The sequence below is a fragment of the Halichoerus grypus genome, chromosome 5 (genome assembly GCF_964656455.1).
Source record: "Halichoerus grypus chromosome 5, mHalGry1.hap1.1, whole genome shotgun sequence".
In the NCBI taxonomy this organism is placed as follows: domain Eukaryota; kingdom Metazoa; phylum Chordata; class Mammalia; order Carnivora; family Phocidae; genus Halichoerus; species Halichoerus grypus.
Window position 1 is genome coordinate 86,752,746 of NC_135716.1, and position 18,960 is coordinate 86,771,705.

Here is an 18,960-nt window from a genome sequence, read left to right on the forward strand (position 1 = left end):
TATGCCAGGCATTGTGCTAAGTGGCTTACATACACAGTTTCAGATGTGCTAGAAGCCTGGAGCTGGCAAATGTCTTCTAGCCATAGATTCTAGTGTGAATGCTGGGGCCAGTCCACCTGCTAGTCCTGAAAATAGCTTTTATTCCCCTCTGTGTGGTTGTCTTTCACATTCCCTACACTGTGTGTGTGTGTGTGTGTGTGAGAGAGAGAGAGAGAGATTACAACTTAACAAAATAAAGAACAGGTGTAGCCTTTTGAGAATGGAATCTGCTTAGGAAGAAATTTCTTCCACTGACACGGATATTCAAACACAGGCCTGGCTGACTTCTTAGTGGGAAATGATGTATCTGATAGATGATTAATCTAGTTGATTTAAGGTCCTTTCCCCCACTGAGATCTGATGAGGGGAGAATACAGTGATGGGGATAAGACGGGATCAGCAAACTTTAAAAAACATGTCAGGGCACCTGGGTGGCTCAGTCGGTTAAGCGTCTGCCTTCGGCTCAGGTCATGATCCCAGGGTCCTGGGATCGAGCCCCACATCGGGCTCGCTGCTCGGCAGGAAGCCTGCTTCTCCCTCTCCCGCTCCCCCCTGCTTGTGTTCCCTCTCTCGCTGTCTCTCTGTCAAATAAATAAATAAAATCTTTAAAAAAATAAATAAATAAATAAAAAATAAAAATAAAAAACATGTCAAACTCTGGTGTATTCTGGGCAGTAGGGATAGAGAGGGCATTTCAGTATAAGAATTGGCAATGGGTGCACCTGGGTGGCTCGGTCGGTTGGGCGTCTGCTTTTGGCTCAGGTCATGATCCCAGGACCCTCGGCTGGAGCCCCACGTCGGGTTCCCTGCTCAGTGGGAAGTCTGCTTCTCCCTCTCTCCCTGCTCATTCCTGCTCTCTCTCTCTCGTGCACACACTTGCTCACTTTCTCTCAAATAAATAGAATCTAAAAAAAAAAAAAAGAATCGGCAATGTATCTCACTGCAAAGACTGCATCAGGCGCCTCCTTTATTTTTCCTTCCAATCTCCCCAGAGTTTTTGAGAAAGGCTCTTCTTCTGGGTCATTGTCTCTTCATGGTGCTCTCAATATATGACTCCAACAGGAAGATGGTTTCATCCACCTGGATCTCACTGGCATCCAACCTGAGTGAAAAAGTGAAAGCATTTGCCCAGACGGAACATTCATTATTTGAGATTAGAGGCCATGGAGAATGGCATTGAGAGCATTGTAAGAGATGGTGTGAAGGGGGAGATGACTGCAAAGGTCTAGGAATGAAGTGATGAAGGCCTGCATGAGGACCAAGATGAAAGGCCCGATTTGAGACACATTACTGAAGTTAAATCAACAGACTCGGTGAACAAGAGTGTGTAGTAAGGCAGTAGAAGCTGAAATGCTTTCAGAGTTTTTAAGCTTAGGAAAACAGGTGGATTAAGTTCTGCCAATTGAGCTGGGGAAGAAGAGAGTGAGTTTAGGTTTGCTTGGGTGAGGCTGGAGGGGTAGCAGGGTATTGAGGTGGACTTGTCTGGAAGGTATTTTGAAACATAGGTTTGAGATTTGATGCTTACTTGTTGACATTGCGCTTCAGGGTTTCTAGCTGCTGGCGTTCGGGGGCTGTGATCATCTCCTCTATTTCTTGGAGCTGTACCTCCTCTGCACCTGTAGCCTGCATAGATGCAATGATGGCTTCCACCCTCTGAGACTTTTCTAGTAGACGCCTGTCAGGCAAACACAACTCTGAGGCATGTCCCCTAGCCTTGGTGATTCTTTCACCCGTTAGCCCTATGGCATAACTCCCTCTTCTCCCATGTTCCTGGTCAAAGTGGATATTGCCACCTTCCAAAGACAGTTTTTACAAGTTTAACTAGAAATATGACTTCACCCCTGAAGCTCTCACTGCCTCTCATCTGCACGTAAAGTTTAATGCCAGTTTGTACATTTCTGATAAATTTAATCTGCAAAATTATTTCACTGGGGGTATATCAGAACAGTTTAGACTAATGTACGATTTAGGTCAACCTAAGCCAATAATTCAATGCAACTAGACAAGTTATTGTCTCTACTGGTTATTTCTACAGGAAATTTCCCTTCAAGACTTTGACCTTGAAAAATGTAATTACTCAACTGAAAATGCTACTCACTTGTTCTCTTTGGTTTCAAACTGTCTCCTTTCTATCAAGTTGGCTATGCTCTGAGGGGAGAGAAGACAAGAAATGCACATGGTTCTACTTAAGTAGCTCAAGTAAAATGGCTAAAGGGGACATGAGGGTGAGATTTGTCTGTGTGGAGGGAGTGGGGAGAAGGTCCACAGAAATTACCTTGTAGCACCTGTGCAGCAACATTCGGGCAGCTGACAGGATGTTCACAGTATATAAATAGAAGGTCCTGGATGGGGCATGGTCTGGCGTTTTGGGAATTTCCTATTTGTCCATAGAAAGAAAGAGAAAAGAAATCATACTGTTCTTCAGAAATGCCAAGTAAACACCTGTCCCATCCAGAACGACTCAGCTCTCTCACTTAATATTTTCCTCTTCCCCAGTCATTCAGCATCTGTGTTTACAGCAAAATCAGCCACATGGAGAGCTTTTTCTATTTGACTGTAGGCATCCTCAGTGGGGAAGAAAGAGAAGGCAATTAACATTTTCTGAGCAACACTTATGTGCCATGTAGATTGTATTTGATCTTTAGGGCAAACCATATTACTTTTATTACCACCATCCATCACCATTTTATTGATGAGAAAAATGATAGTAGGTAATTTGCTCAGTGTAACTGGGTCAGAGGCAGAACCGTGATTCTGATGTCCTAATCCATTCTGTCTGTTTCCTCATAGGGCATACCACATGGCTGTGCACACAGTGAGGACCCAATAGATACTGTTGGCAGATTTAATCTATAATAGACTTCAGGCCTGAGGAAAGGACAAATCACAAGGACTAGGAGCTCCGGAAAAAGGGCAATTCTGGGGTGATTTCTTGGCTGTGCCTCTTTTTAACTAGGCCATTTAAAGCTTCCCAATTCTCTTTCAAGTGCTTGCTATGTCTCTGTTAATCTTTTTTTTTCTGTCTCAGAGCTGGAGAGAGAGTTTGCTTGGGGTTCAGGATGTTTGCCTCGGAAGTTTCTTTCACCCTCGGCCAGCTCCACTGCTTGGTGACTGTTATGCCACTGGTTACCTGGAGTGATATGAAATTTCCTGAGAGCATCTTGTAAAGCATATCCTTTGCCTCCTTTGCTGGAATCATTGCAAAGTCTTCTACCTGCTTCTGTTCCAGGTGTTTCTTTTGCAAAACTAGACGGAATATTCTGGCACAGCGAGACCCAAACCTGGAAAGGAATAAAGAGAACAAATGGCATAACATAGATTAGTTTTAGCTCCTAGTCACAAATGGCGGTTGCTATTTCCATGTAAGGAGGAAGGACCAGAGAGAGGAACAGTGGTCAGGGATTTCTTTCACAACTCCACAGATTGATGATGGTACTGCTAATCATAAAGGAGTCACCGCCCACTGACTTACCTGAGTACCTGAGTTCCTGCATTTGTAAGTAAAGGCTTTAGGAAGCCTGGTTAATTGGCATCTTTGGGAATTAAGCGTTAGGGTATTTAGGGTGAAGAGCAGTAGTGGATGGGATCTGTAGCAGTCCAGTGGAAAAATGGGCAAGATGCACCAAGATGTATGTACACTGGGTGCTTACATAATGATCAAATTGCTTATTCAAATAAAGTGTGGACCCCAACCCTGAGCAGGGTGACCCTTGACCCTCTTACCTCTCCTGTACGACAGACTCCAGAGTGGCTGTGGCTAGGGATCCTAGAGCTTTATGCAGGTCTTCGTGTAGAGCGTTAAGGTCAGTAATGTTTTGGCCTGGGCACTGTGATCTTAGTTTTAATCCTACGTCTCTAATTCAAAATTGAAATGCTGTTTTGTTTTTCACATTGGTCTCATTTATGGTTTGTAAGTATTTCAATAACTCAATTTACTAGGATTTAAGTCAGGGTTTTGCTTAACTAAAATTCAGTTAATTAAAAGTCCTTTTTACTTTTTTATCATCAATGTATTAGTTCAATTTTCTGACTTATTTAGTCTACTAAATATTATCCAATTTTTTTTCCGTAAGTCACCATTCTTCTTCATAGTTCAGGCTGCCTGACTGTAAGGAAATAACTGCTAAGGATACTGATGACATACATTCCTCCACCACTGTCGCCAGACTTTCCAACAAACTCTAGCTATTAAAAAAAACAGAGAGACAGAGAGAGTGTGTTAACTGAATGGGAAGTCCAGTGATTCCATTTCCAAAGGAGCAAATCTGGCCAAGAGTCTGCAGCAGGTAGCCCTCCTATCAGATGATGGTAGAGAAACTGTCTGAGCTGGCTAAGTAGAAAATGAGGCTACAGAAGAAGGATACCAGGTTTCAGTGGCAGAAATAAATCGTAAACACAGCAGAAGAAAAGAAAAAGAAAAAACAAAAAAGAAAAAACAGACTTACTGGATCATCTGCCAGTAGAGTGAGATACTGATCGAGAACTTGTTTAGAGATGTTATAGCCAACAGGTAGGGATCTGAAGATCTATGGAGCAAAAAGAGATGGTGAAAATGGGTTTGGGAACTTAGAATAGCTAACATTATTGAAATAAAGATGTTTTAATTTCAGATATCATAAGAATAACTATGTCCAAATATACAGCAACATTGTAAGAGTAAAAAACTAGAAACAATCCAAATGTACAATAATAAGGAACTGATTAAAATAAAGTACAGCATGGCTACTAAATGGAACATGAAACTGCCATAAAAAATGAGATCTATATATACTGACATGAAAAAGGCTTAGATATACTGTCATATGAAAAAAGTAACTTTAGAACAGTATGTAGAGTATAATCCTATTTTTTTTTTGCTAAAAAAATATACCTATATCTACATAAATGTGAGACTATACATAAAAAAAGGTCTGAATAAATAGAGGTATCAAACTATGAACAAGAATCCCTGGGGCTGAGCTGGGATCACACAAAACTATATAAATATTTATGCTAAGGTATGTTACATACAATAATAAACCCGGATTTTAGAGGTTCAGTTTGATGAGTGTTGACAATTACATATACCCATGTAACTACCACCCACGATAAGATATAGAACATGCCCACCATTCCTAAAAGTTTAGGGGGCTACAACTTAGAAAAATTATACTTTTCTATTGTTTGAATATAGGTCATGTAATTACTTCTGTTGAAAGAAAAAAACCCTGAAATTTTTGTTATATAATAAGTTTTAAATTTTTAAAATAATATAAAATGAAAATATAACTATATCTAATATGGATAAATATAATTATGAAATATAAATAAAATGTATTTGATACATTAAATATTCATGTTTTAAGAAACAGGTATATTAAAAACAAATTTAAAATACACAAAATTAGTATACTGAACAAAACAAATATAAGGGGCCAAATAATGTTTTGAGCACCAACAAAGGTTCTCAGATTACAAATAGTGGATTCTTAGAACAATTAGGAATAGCTTGTACTTTGACTAAGAAAATGGTTTAGGTTCTTTTTTTGGGGGGGTATATATTTTTTTTATTATGTTATGTTAATCACCATACATTACATCATTAGTTTTTGATGTAGTGTTCCATGATTCATTGTTTGCATATAACATGCAACTCTTGATACCCTGCCCTCTTTAATACCCATCACCAGGCTAACCCATCCTCCCACCCCCCTCCCCTCTAGAACCCTCAGTTTGTTTTTCAGAGTCCATAGTCTCTCATGGTTCGTCTCCCCCTCCGATTTCCCCCCCCTCATTCTTCCCCTCCTGCTATATTCTTCTTCTTCTTTCTTTTTTTTTTAACATATAATGTATTATTTGTTTCAGAGATACAGATCTGTGATTCAACAGTCTTGCACACTTCACAGCGCTCACTATAGCACAAACGCTCCCCAATACCTATCACCCAGCCACCCCATCCCTCCCACCACCCACCATTCCAGCAACCCTCAGTTTGTTTCCTGAGATTAAGAACTCCTCATATCAGTGAGGTCATGTGATACATGTCTTTCTCTGATTGACTTATTTCGCTCAGCATAATACCCTCCAGTTCCATCCACGTCATTGCAAATGGCAAGATTTCATTCTTTTGGATGGCTGCATAATATTCCATTGTATATATATACCACATCTTCTTTATCCACTCATCTGTCGATGGACATCTTGGCTCTTTCCACAGTTTGGCTATTGTGGACATTGCTGCTATAAACATCGGGGTGCACGTACCCCTTCGGATCCCTACATTTGTATCTTTGGGGTAAATACCCAGTAGTGCAATTGCTGGATCGTATGGTAGCTCTATTTTCAACTTTTTAAAGAACCTCCATACTGTTTTCCAGAGTGGCTGCACCAGCTTGCATTCCCAGCAACAGTGTAGGAGGGTTCCCCTTTCTCCGCATCCCCGCCAACATCTGTCATTTCCTGGCTTGTTAATTTTAGCCATTCTGACTGGTGTGAGGTGGTATCTCATTGAGGTTTTGATTTGGATTTCCCTGATGCCGAGCGATGTTGAGCACTTTTTTGGTTTAGGTTCTTAAGGGATGGATCCCCAGAGACCAAATATTTCAGTACCTACCATCTGAAGAGAATCCCTGTCCCACCTCAAATAATAAAAACTCTTTCAAAGGCTCAGACCTCAACCTAAACCCAGGCTCTGTGTATAAGAATTAAAATATCCAACAGTCTGTCACAAAAGTAGTACACGAACATGAAAATCACCTCATTGGAAGACAGTGGCTGGGTGAAGGGGTCAGTAGAGGGAGTGGTAATCTCACTCATCCGAAGCATGGTCCGCACGACCTCGCTGCTGGTCTGGGTTTGAAAAGTGAACTGCAATTCAGAATTCACTCTGCTGGCTGGCTCTGGCTATATGCCAATGGCTACATCTGGCAAATAAGTGAATGTTCCTGATTCAGGCCACCATCCCACCCACTTAGATATCACCTGGTCCATCCTGTTGGCAACTGCGCTGACAATGGCTTGGTCACGGAAGTGCTGGTGGAATCTGTCAAGGTTGGCCTGCCAATAAATCCCATCATCTGGAATGGGCTGGGGAGGGGAAAAGGATTAGAGAGAAACATTTAGATACAGGGAATATGGTGAGTTTTCTGGTGAGGAGCTTGGATTTAACTGTTCACTATTCCTTTTCTTATTCAGTAGCAACTACATGGGGTAGAAAAAAAATCATTCAATCATGTGGATTAGTGCCTTGACAAGACAAATTCATAATACCCAACTTCAGATTCTCTAAACTCACATCTAATCTTTATCTGAACTCTTCTCCAGTATCCTTAAGTCTCCCACTTACCCTCTCTTCTTGCTCTCAGCACATGACCTTGCCTCTTATTTCAGAGGGAGAAAACAGAAGGCCTTTTTTTTTTTGGCATAAGCCATTACGTCTGTCCAATGACTGAAGTAAGTTAAGCCTCAGAAGGGAGACAGCAATGGAGTTCACACTTTGTTTATTCTTGGTCAATATTTAATGAAGTTCATAATCCTACTACTTCTCAACCTTGTAAACTCTGTTGGGGCTTGTTATCTTAGTGCTCTTTCTGCCTTGCCTCAGGATGAGGACTCCTAGTCCCATTACCTCTTTGTTATCTGTGCTATATTTTGGTCTCTTGGCTTTGGGCTCCCCAGCAGCATCTTCATCAGATGATCTTCTCCTTTTACCTTTCCCTGCCAAATAAAGCTAGGTTACATCTCATATGAAGACAGGAGATCACTGAACCTCAGAGCAGGTGTCCCTCCATCCCAAGACATCTCCAGCTGCCTCTAGGTTAAAATTGCCGAGGAGCTACAAGAAATTCCAAGGCAATGATGAAATCATTTGAAGCTCAACATATTCAAAAAAGAAAGTTCTAATCTTTCTCCCTCAAACTGCTCCTGCTCCAAATGCTTCCTTTCAGTGAGTGGGACCATCACCCTCCCCAACATGCAAGTCAGACACACAGTCATTCTTGGTATCCCTGTCTCCTTCACCCTTTCTGTATCTAATTTTTCACTGGGTTTGTCTACATTTTACCTTTGCCCCATCCTTTCTGCAAGCAGAAAAATCTTTTAAAAATGCAAATTAGATCATGTCACGTTCTTTAAATCCTTTAGTGGTTTTCCTTTGCTCTTAGGATAAAGAACAGATGCTGTATGAGGTCTTGCATGATCTAGCCCCTGCCTTTCTATCCTTATTGCATGGCTCTCTTCGCTCACCATGCCTTAACTACACTGACCCATATTTACTTCCCCAAATATCCTATTTTTTTCTCACTGCACACTATTCCTTTTGCCAAAAATGTTTATCCTCTGTACCCCTTCATACATTACTTCACTGGTTAGTTCCTACCTCTGTTTCAAATCTTAGCTTAAATGCCACTTTCTCAAAGAAGCATATGCTCTAAACCCTGATAAGTCTGGTCCCCTGTTATATATTTTAATAACATCTCATACTTTTCGGGCGCCTGGGTGGCTCAGTCAGTTAAGCGTCTGCCTTCAGCTCAGGTTCTGATCCCAGGGTCCCCCATGGGGCTCCCTGCTCCATGAGGAGCCTGCTTCTCCCTTTGCCTCTGCCTCCCCCCGCCTGCCTCTCATGAATAAATAAAGAAAATCTTAAAAGAAAAAAAAAACACCTCATACTTTTCCTTCATAGTACTAATCACAGTTTATTAGTTATATATCTATGCGGTTATTTGATTAATGTAAGTTAATTAGATTACATTAGGTTTAAGCCCCAAAAGGTCAGGGACTTGTTTTTTTTTTTTTTTCCCCATCATTTTACACCACAGTTCTGGCACAGGGTAAATTCACGGTAACTGCTTGATTGATTCATTCATTTAACAATCATTGAGGAAGAATCCACAGTCCCAGCGGTCAAAATTCCTTACCGATCAAGCTCAGTTTAGGAACCAGGTACATGTCCTTTTCACTGATGACAAGAATGGGGGCAGGTGGCGGTGGCCCCGGGTCTGAATTCTCAGTGGCAGGCACCCAGGGGCAACGCTGTACAAAGTGTGTGTCTGCTAGCCGCACAAATGTGTTTGATACCTCAGCATAGTCCATGGTCTTGCCATCTGTACAACAGGAGGAAAGAGGCAGACGAGATGGCCTAAGTTAGCTGAGGGTGCAGTCCTGCAGCCAGCCAATCTATGCTTTTGCTAACAGCCATGGATACAGTACTGACCTTCCATAGTCTCCGTGAGTCGGTCTGCCACTTTCTTCACAACAGCTGACATTGTCATTTTGCCATTCAGTAGCAGCTCCTCCACAATGAGCTCTCCAGTGTCACTATACAGTGTTTTGGCAGTATAGATGTACCGGGGATACCTAAGCATTCGCAACACCCGGCTGCACTGGGCTTCATACTCCACTACACCACGTTTGTGCACTTGATATATCACCAGGTTATGTTGGATGAGTACACAGAGGGCTTTTTTCACCTAGACAGGACCCAAAAGAAAGAGGAAAGATCTGATGACACGGCTCATTTTTGTTGCCCATTTTTGTCTAACAATTTACTAAGTATTAGGAGATGGCTGGCTAAGGATCTCTGTGCTTCTTCCCTCCCTCTACTGGATAAATTATTAAGAATCACATGTCAATGGAAGAAATCAGTAAGATTCCTCCCTATGATGCTCATTTTTCCTCTGATCATTCAAAGTACAACGTGGGGCACCTGGGTGGCTCAGTTGGGTTAAGCATCTGACTCTTGATTTCGGCTCAGGTCATGATCTCAGGGTTTTGAGATTGAGCTTTCACAACCGGCAAGGCTGGGTGTGGAGCCTGCTTAAGATTCTGCCTCTCCTTCACCCTTGCGGGCGTATATGTGTGTGTGTGTGTGCTCTCTAAAAACAAAACAAAACAAAAAAACCCCAAAGCACAATGTACTTCCCCTCCATTATTCTCATTCCTTAAAGGTAGCACTGAGATTAATAGACTTCTTATGAATAAACGAGGTGTGGCATAATAGGAGCAAAGATTTGCCTAAGAAGCCATGATGAACCAGGAATACCTTGAGAAGCAGAACCTTAAGGCCTACATCCCCCCCCAAGCACCCACCCCCATAACACTGTTCTGTTCCTAGGGCAGACTTTCTCCTTTTTTTATTTTGTGGTGTGGGGAGGAACAATATTCAAAGGTAGGTAAAAGAATGAAAGCAAATTTGGGATGCCTGGGTGGCTCAGTCAGTTAAGTATCTGTCTTCGGCTCAGGTCATGATCCCAGGGTCCTGGGATTGAGTCCCACATCGGGCTCTCTGCTCAGTGGGGAGTCTGCTTTTCCCTCTCACTCCCCTTCTCTCTCTCAAATAAATAAATAAAATCTTTTTTTTTTCTAAGATTTTATTTATTAGAGAGAGAGACACAGCAAGAGAGGGAACACAAGCAGGGGGAGTGGGAGAGGGGGAAGCAGGCTCCCCGCTGAGCAGGGAGCCCGATGTGGGGCTCAATCCCGGAACCCTGGGATCAGGACCTGAGCCGAAGGCAGATGCTTAATGACTGAGCCACCCAGGTACCCTGAAATAAATAAAATCTTAAAAAAAAAAGAAAAAGAATGAAAGCAAATTAATGTCATTCACACATACCTGATCCAGTGATGTTCCTGTGTCGTGGGCAATTACTCTCAGTGGCTGGCTGCCAGTTCTGATTAGGTGGACTCCAATTTTTTCTACAATCTCTCCAAAATGCTCTTGCAGCAACAAAGAGCAAAGTTTAATTTCTGCTTGAGTCATTGTACTGAGGAGTCTCAGAGCTAGGGGGAAATAAAGGCCATATGATGGAAAATTTTTCTCTTATGGTAGAAGTAGAGCTGCTGAGTGTAAATTCATGTACTTTCTGGAGGGCAATTTTGACATTACATATTAAAAAAATTTCGTTTTAGATCCTCTGTCTCAAGAAAATAATAAAAATGTCACTGTTATTCTCCTTATTATACTGATATACTGGGAACAACCTAATGTCTAACAATAGGGAGTTAATTCAATAAATGATGGCATACCCATACAATGGAATACTAGCCACCATTTAAAACAAAGTATAATACGTATGAGCACAGAAAATTGTTCATTAAGTGAAAGAAGCAGGTTAGAAAGCAAAATGTAGAGGAAAATTCAATTATGAAAAACAAAAAAGAAAAATATGTATGCATAGAAAAATAAAACTGGAAGACTATATGTCAAATTTACCTTTATGGGATTATATGTGATTCTAATTTTCCTTAAAAATTGGGTGTAGATGGTTTTGCGATGTCACAGACTTTAGATTCTATACTTCATTGATTGGAAGAATTAAGGCCACTGTTCACAGCCCATTGGGAATGAACAGGTACTGTCATTCCCAGTCCATAAAGAAAATGACAACTTAGAAAAAGAAAATGAGGTAAAGGAAAGCTTCTCAACTGGGTGTTTCAAATAGGAGATGAAGTATGTTGTCTGAAAGGCAGTATTTAATTCTAAAATTTCTACTCCTTAACAAAGTAGATACAAACAGAAACAGACATAGTTTGTCCACACGTCTTTGGGGCAGCATCCCCAGACCCTGTGCCATCCCGGAAAAGGACTTCCAAGGAGCTTAGCTCCTGGCTCTTCATTCCCTTCACGCAGGCTCCCGTTTCAGACTTGGTGCCCTCGTCCAGAGACCGGGCCGCTTCGTCCAGGGAGCTTTTTCCACTAACCTCTGGGTCAATGCAATCTAACGCCGCCGAGCTGTCCACGGCGGCTTCTTGCGGCTCCCGCTGGCCGCCGGGGCAGAGGGGGAGCCCACGGCCCTTTCTCGCAAGAGGACGGACAGCCAGGAGGAGCGAAAGGGGAACAACGCGTGCCGCTCTACCCCAGAGTTTCTGTGGTTTCCGGTGACGCTCTTTCTTTCTTCTCGCTGGAAGGCTGGAGGACCTGCGAGCCGCTGTCTGAGGAGCCGGCGGGCGGGCTGCGGCGGGCGGACTCTCCTTCCTGCGCCTCTTTGGTGCTGGGAGGCGGGCCGCGGGGTCGCCGTCCGCGCCGCCGGCTCGCTGGGCCCGGCGGACTCACGTGACCGACGCGGGCTCTGGAGCGGCCGGCCGCACTGAGGAAGCGGCAGCGGCGGAGGCGGCGACCGCAGCCGGGAGGTAGCGGCCTGGCAAGGGACGGGCCGCTGCCCTCTCGGACAGCCGCGGCGGAAGAGAAAGATGGCGGAGGCCTCGGCGGCCGGGGCGGGCGCAGGCGCCGCTGTCGCCGCGCACCGGTTTTTCTGCCACTTTTGCAAGGGCGAGGTCAGCCCCAAACTACCGGTAAGAGCCCCGTACCCTCTGCGCTTGGGCATCCGCGTGGATCCTTCGCCTCGAAGTCCCCGAATGGGTCTTCAGCTTCTCGCACAACCCTGATTTCTCTGACACCAGTCTCGCAAATACGCTCTGCTCACTGTTTTCTGGTCGCTGGCCCCAAATCCCGGGCGTCCCGGCCCTGGCTCCGGAACTCCCGCCCAGCCCGTTTCCCCCTCGGATATTCCACCTGCCCCTCACTCCCTCTCTGCCCTTTACCTGTCCCCCTCCATCTTTTTGTCTTTCTTAGCAAGTTCTCTGACAACTCTCCCTTCAGTTTTCTTTCACTCTTTTTCACCTTGTCTCCTTCCCACGTTGACCTCTCTTTCCCCCTCTCGATACTTTTTCTGCAGTTGCTTCTCACTTTTCTCTGTGGCCTTTTCCACTTTTAACCGGATCCCCCTCCCCCATCCCCAGTGGAGCCAAATAGCGGATTGCTGAAGATTGTCCCTATTCGGTTGTCTCTAGGGAAGGAAGGAAGAAAGCACGAAGAGAAAGAGAGGGGTGGCAGGTAACTGTGGGGAGGTGAGGAGGATTTTGCTCTTCAGTGGTTTCCAAGGCTCTTGTGAAAGTGAAAACAAGTATACTAATGACTTGCAGACTGCCTATGCTCCCTGTCACTATTGAAGGAAATGGCTTTAGGAAGAAGGCAGGACATATTGTTGCAACTTGGTTATTTTGGTTGTCCTGCTGCCAGTGTCTTTAGCATCACCTCCCTTCCCCGCCCCTTCCCCGATTCTGTCTCTTCACTTAATAAAAAGATCCAGGACAGAATGCTGGGGACTGCGTCCTTTGACATAAAATTGGTTTTTACCAGTTTCTGCCTGATTGTCTGTTAGCCCCTGGAGAGGTGGTGCTACGGGTGTGAAGAATGTGCTTCTGCAGCAGGCGAGCCAGCTGCAACACTCCAAACCCAGCTCTTTTGGGTTGGGTTATAAGCTACTGCAGGGAGACCCACAAGGGTGAATTGTAAATCTACCCTTGGCCGACCATCCTGAGAATTAGTTATGGTTGTTGTTTTCCTTGGAAGTATCCAGGTTCAACCTTAAGACAGGGTGGCTACATAACTCTGCCTCCGTTATTTACTGTCTCAGATACAGTCTGTGAGAAATCCTCCTAGAGTGTGTCTGCGTGCATGTCTTGTTCCTTAGAAACACAAATGGAGCCTAGTGATTAAGTGTCTCAAGGGTATTTTAGCCTTTTCACCCAAAAGTTGTGTTTTTTTCAGGATTTTATGGCATTTTCTTTCCTCTGTTTGCCCCACACCCTCCAGGGTCATAGTTTCATCTATGTGCTATTTTACTTTTGCTTGCTGATTCAGCTGTGTGTGTGTGTATGCCTTTTGCTATATTTCAGTGCTAAGAAGAGCAGGTGCTTTGGTTTTTTTGTTTTTGTTTTTGTTTTGCCAGCGGACACCAGAGCCTCCGGAACTCTCTAACCACAGAGAGGGAGTCTGGAATTCAGCCAGTATGTGTGTGACCAGTGCCACGCTGAATGTGATGCCCTGTTGAACATTGGAGTCTTCTGATCTTTAAGTGCTGTTCACTGTTTGCCTTTAAGAGTGAGAAAACAGTCTAACTTCCCAGAACTTATTATATCTTCTCTTAACATCTCAAGTCCCCACTTCGTGCTCTTGAAAAGGGATAGGTTGAAAGACTTGGTAGGTGTTTTTATAAGCCTTTGTTTGATGCCTGAAGGAGAACTTCTTGACCTTTTTAGTCTCATTTATTATCTGTCATGCCTGATGTGTAGATTGAATACTTTCTGCATACATACAGAGTTCTCAGCTGAATGTTCTGGAGGCAATACCAAGGAATATGTGGTTCCTGCCCTTCAGGACCTCACTATGCTATTGGAAAGACAAGACAAACATGGAAAAAGTAACAACATAGGTGAATGAGGGTGGATAGTATGTGGTTTAGAATTCAGTGAGAGGGGGATATGATAGCATTGGTGATGTGAAGTCAGGGAAGTGACAGTTGAGATAGGATTTAAATTGAGTTTTGAAGGATAGGTAGAATTCAGATTGAGGAGAATAGCATAGACTGTAGAAAAGAGAAGGAAGGAACATTTAGTAAATCATTGTTGTCATGCATTTCTAGGAAAAGGTGCAATGAGGTCAGGGTTATAGTTTTGATTCATGCATGAGCCAGTCAATTTCATCTTGTTTCATGGATCTTTAAGCCTAAGCTGTCACCTTGAACATGTTGGTTGTAAGAATGGTCAGATCAGATAAGTATCTGGTTCGGTACAAATCTGACTCTGCTACTGAAAAACCAACTCAACACTGGTAAGTCAGTAATACGATTTTCATATATATAGGAGAACATTGAAGAGTTTTATAAAAGTAATTTTTTTATGTGAACTTGAGATTCCTTCACTATAAGTACTCAGCATAAGTAGGCATGCATTGTTTCTTGAATTGGACAAATGTGATTGGAAACCAAATGTCTTTTTGAGGGTAGCCAGACCCAGGTTTTCTGGAATAAACTTTGTCTTTGTGTTGATTTAATTTGCATCTCAAAAGGGTGCTTCCTCTTGTGCTAGTTGGATCACAAGAACGGTAATTCCTGAGTGCTGTCCTCTCTGAAAACCAGAGGTGGAGTATCGAGTTTACTGTCAGCTTTTAATGAGCTATATTGCTAGGTGGGTTTCTTGACCCAGTTGGTGGAAAGGACTGCTCGCTTCAGAGCCATCTCATCTCTTGCCAGTTTATCCCCCCCCCCCCCCCCCCCGCCGTAGAATCATAATGGTGTTCAGTGGAGTTAAGTTGCAGGGTTTTGGAACTCTTATTTCTTCTCCCTTCCCCAATTTCTAGGGTATAGCACTTCTTGATACATTCGGAAGTGAGTGCAGGTAATAGCAATAGCTTACCCAGTGGTTCAGCCCCGAAACTCCCCTTAGGTTTTTGTTTTTGTTGATTGTTTTTCCTGTCGGTCCTACTACTCTGAAAGATTCACGGGCCCAACTAACTTTAATGTCTGTATTAAAAGAAATAATTTTGGTTATAACTCCTGAGAGAGAATGGAATATGCCTAATGCTATGTAGGTTAAGCCAAATTCAGTTGAATTAATTTGGTGAAATAACACGTCTTACTGCTAATCCTGATCTATCCATTTTACTTTGTGTGTGTTTAGTTTGGATCCTCCTAGATAAGAGAACAAAAGGTTTATTTAGAAAGATACAAAGATCGGGGCGCCTGGGTGGCTCAGTCCTTGGGCGTCTGCCTTAGGCTCGGGTCATGATCCCGGGGTCCTGGGATCGAGCCCCGCATCATGCTCTCTGCTCTGCGGGAAGCCTGCTTCTCCCTCTCCCACTCCCCCTGCTTGTGTTCCCTGCTTGTGTTTCCTCTCTCGCTGTGTCTCTGTCAAATAAATAAATAAAATCTTTAAAAACAAAAAAAGAGAAAGATACAAAGAAATGAGGGGAAATCAAGATAATTTTAGAATGAAAATACATTCAGTGGTACTGTTATCATTGGACATCAGAAAAGAATCTCTGTTGGGGTGCCTGGGTGGCTCAGTCGGTTAAGCATCTGCCTTCGACTCAGGTCATGATCTCGGGGTCCTGGGATTGAGCCCTGTGTTGGCTCCCTGCTCAGCAGGGAGTCTGCCCCCCGCCCCCCCCCAGCGCTCTCTCTTTCTCTCTCAAATACATAGAAATCTAAAAAAAAAAAAAGAATCTCTATTCTAGAAGTGGCTATAGATTTAGGAATTTCTCTTATGAAAAGTGTTTTCCTATTTACAGTGAAAATAATTTTAGTAAAATTTGAATTTTAAAATAAGAGAATTTGATTATATGCTTTAAAACGCGTAGGGTTTCAAGTTTACATGTGTTGGGTAAATGGCATTGTGTATTTTTGGGTAACTTAAAATTATTTTCAAAACACAGCAGAAGCTTCTACCTCACCTGACTGTCCTGTTGAGAGACAATGTGAAGCCAAGACTGCTGGAGATACTATGCTACATTGAGGGATGACTGAGTAGTACCATAGAAGGCTGTGTCATGCGATGTAAAGGTGTCATTCCATCCCCACACTACCCTACCCCCCTTTTAAATCAAGGCCAGAGAATATTACCTGAGATTGCATCTGGTAGAGTGTTCATTAAATGCGTGAGATAAATCATATGCAGGGCAAACTACTTTTGATGTTGATGAGACTAGGGTGATTCTTAAGTGTTTTATGGAGATCAGAGTATCCAAATCCAGACAAGAGACCAGTGTAATTAAGGACTGCCAAGGTATTACTCACCTCTGAGGCTCTGCCTGAAGGAACTAACAGGCTTGTTTCTCTCTTTCACATCTCCTTGTTATATCACCTTTGATCTAATAAAATGTCATCCTTGTCAATCAGTAATGTTACCTGCTTTGGTTCTTTACCAGGTGCTATACAAGTGATTATCATTGTGCTATGCTTGTAATGACTCTAATACAGGAAAACTTTTTTTAAAAAAAGATTTTATTTATTTGAGACAGAGAACGCACTTGCGAATGGGTGGAGGGGCAGAGGGAGAGGCAGAGAATCTCAGTGGAGAGCCTGAGGTAGGGCTGGATCTCAAGACCCTGAGATCATGACCTGAGCCAAAACCAAGAGTCAGACACTTAACCAGCTGAGCCACCCAGGTGCCCCAAATACAGGAAAACTTTCTAACCATCCCATAGTAAGAGTAGCTAAAAAGTACATCTCATTTTTTTTAATTAGAAAAATTTTTTTAAGTACATTTCTTAAAAATTTCGTGATTCTTAAAACTCTAAGCTTACTGACCTCGCTTTTTAAGTTGCATGATTCATAGGAAGATCACAGAGCAGTGTCCAAGTAATGTTAGTAGTTTATTGAACTTGGGGAAGGAATTTAGTGTTTTGAGCTGGGCTGGAGAGGTTTTCCTTATTAGATATCTTATATTCTCCTATTGGTGACTCACCAGCTAAAAAGTCTGCTTGATTAGCATCTATCTGGTACTGTGTAGCAGTTGTTTATTAGATATTGCTTGAATGATGTGATGAGTTATATTTAAAAGCAGTGGCTTTAGTGTTGTGAGATCTTTATCAAAATGGTTCCAGTGGTACAAAATATAGGTACTACCATGTGAAGTTTGAATATATGGTGTCAGTAAATATATTTCCTGCAAGGATCTAGAAATAAGAAATACGTATTCTTATAAGTAGAAGGCTAGTTCTGGCCTTGAAATTCTACTGATATATAGACATGTATATACTGGGGAAATTTGGGGGATTTTTTTCAGTATGAGGAAGAACAAAATTCTTAAACTCACTGCAGATAAAATCCCTTGTACTTTTTTGGGAAGTACCAACTGAATGCTAACACTTTGTGTTTCTTTATGTTTACTTGGCTTTTTATGACCTTTACATACATTCAGGGAGGAAATGCTAAGGTCTTTCAACATCCATCTTATTAGAAGAGGAAAGAAGATGTGGATTGCTTCTAATTCTCTATAGTCAGAAGGGGTCTAAGAATAAGCCTGTGGATGCTGACTTTTTAAAAAAATCTCTTCACAGCCTAATAATGAGCAATAAAGGAGATAGCGTAAAACAGTGGTTCTCAACTGGAAGCAGTGTTCTCCCCAGGAGAACCTTTGGTAATGTCTGTAGTCATTTTTGGTTGTTCTGATTGCAGGGGGTGGGGGGGGGGAGAGGCCAGGGATGCTGCTAACATGCTACAATACACAGGACAGCTCCCCACAACAAAGAATTATTGGGCCCAAAATGGTAAGAGAGCTGAGGTTGAAGAATCCTAGTGTAGAAGGATAAAGAGATCGTCCTCTTGTGTCCGTGGTGTGTAAGGTTTTGTTCTGATGTGGCTTTGATTTCTAATTTTGGGATACTGATGAGAATTTTCAGTAAGATAATTGAGACCATATAATTTTAGCCAAAGCCCTGATGGGAGGGATTATTTAGAACAGTAGTTAGTGGCTGCTATTCCATTATAGCTGTATCTGTTGGGGTCACTTTCTCTACTTGTGGTTACTGAGACCAGAGGAATTGGATCACTCCTCTCAAGTTACACACTGTAGGGCAACTTCTAAAAGAAAAGTATCCAAATTTTTTGTCATTTGGGAATTAATTGAGGTAGTAACACCACTTGTAACTTAGTAAGACGTCTGGAAATTCCAGTTTGAAAACAAGGCAAAAAGCAGACAACAAGCCTAACTTAGTTTCTTTATAGTTCATCTTAGCATTAATCAGGTTTTACTTTCTCTCTTTCTCTTACAGCTCTCTTAGAAGTGTCATGAACTCAGGAGATTTTGTGTTTAAACTTTCAGTTTCTTTAAACTCTTGGCTGAGAGGGTGAATTGAATGATCAATCCTTGTTCTGATACTTCAGATGACTAGAGCTGAGTCACCTGGCCCTCTGTGTTTACCTTAGTATATACTACTGTAAAATAATACTGAGGTATACCTCTTGGAAGCCTGAATGAGCATTCAGAGAAATGGAGCTATGTAGTCTTGGATTAAAAGGTAGTGTAGGAACGAGCAAATACTTATTTGGTGGAGAAATAGGACCTTTGCCATAGTAGAAACATTTTAGGTAGTTCTTCTTATAGTTTCATGTGCAGAAGTGTAGGTTAGATTCTGAAAATTTTTTTTAATTCTTAAGTTCAATT

The 18,960-nt window shown here is 42.4% G+C and overlaps 2 protein-coding genes across 4 annotated transcripts in view; one reads left to right on the forward strand and one right to left on the reverse strand.

Moving 5' to 3' along the window:
* Positions 1 to 976: 976 nt before the first annotated feature.
* Positions 977 to 11,864, reverse strand: POLR3C (RNA polymerase III subunit C). 2 transcript variants are annotated; one of them, XM_078072516.1, is made up of 15 exons: positions 11,716 to 11,864; positions 10,628 to 10,794; positions 9,230 to 9,485; positions 8,934 to 9,119; positions 7,646 to 7,734; positions 7,000 to 7,104; positions 6,775 to 6,867; positions 4,485 to 4,565; positions 4,173 to 4,224; positions 3,763 to 3,823; positions 3,170 to 3,320; positions 2,315 to 2,416; positions 2,138 to 2,187; positions 1,565 to 1,714; positions 977 to 1,141 (listed from the first exon to the last, which is right to left on the reverse strand). In XM_078072516.1, the coding sequence occupies exons 2-15, from the start codon at positions 10,772 to 10,774 to the stop codon at positions 1,060 to 1,062; spliced, it is 1,605 nt and encodes a 534-aa protein (XP_077928642.1). In that variant the 5' UTR covers positions 10,775 to 10,794; positions 11,716 to 11,864; the 3' UTR covers positions 977 to 1,059. The 2 variants fall into 2 exon arrangements, with proteins under 2 accessions (XP_077928642.1, XP_035968921.1); XM_036113028.2 differs by lacking the exon at positions 11,716 to 11,864 and adding an exon at positions 11,228 to 11,684.
* A 168-nt stretch (positions 11,865 to 12,032) lies between these two features.
* Positions 12,033 to 18,960, forward strand: part of RNF115 (ring finger protein 115) — a 66,432-nt gene continuing 59,504 nt past the window's right edge. The window contains exon 1 of one of the 2 annotated variants that reach the window (XM_036123659.2): positions 12,033 to 12,306. In XM_036123659.2, the coding sequence (XP_035979552.1) occupies positions 12,205 to 12,306 (102 nt within the window). In that variant the 5' untranslated portion in view covers positions 12,033 to 12,204. The remainder of the gene's footprint in view (positions 12,307 to 18,960) is intronic. The other variant, XM_078072517.1, reaches the window with a different exon arrangement.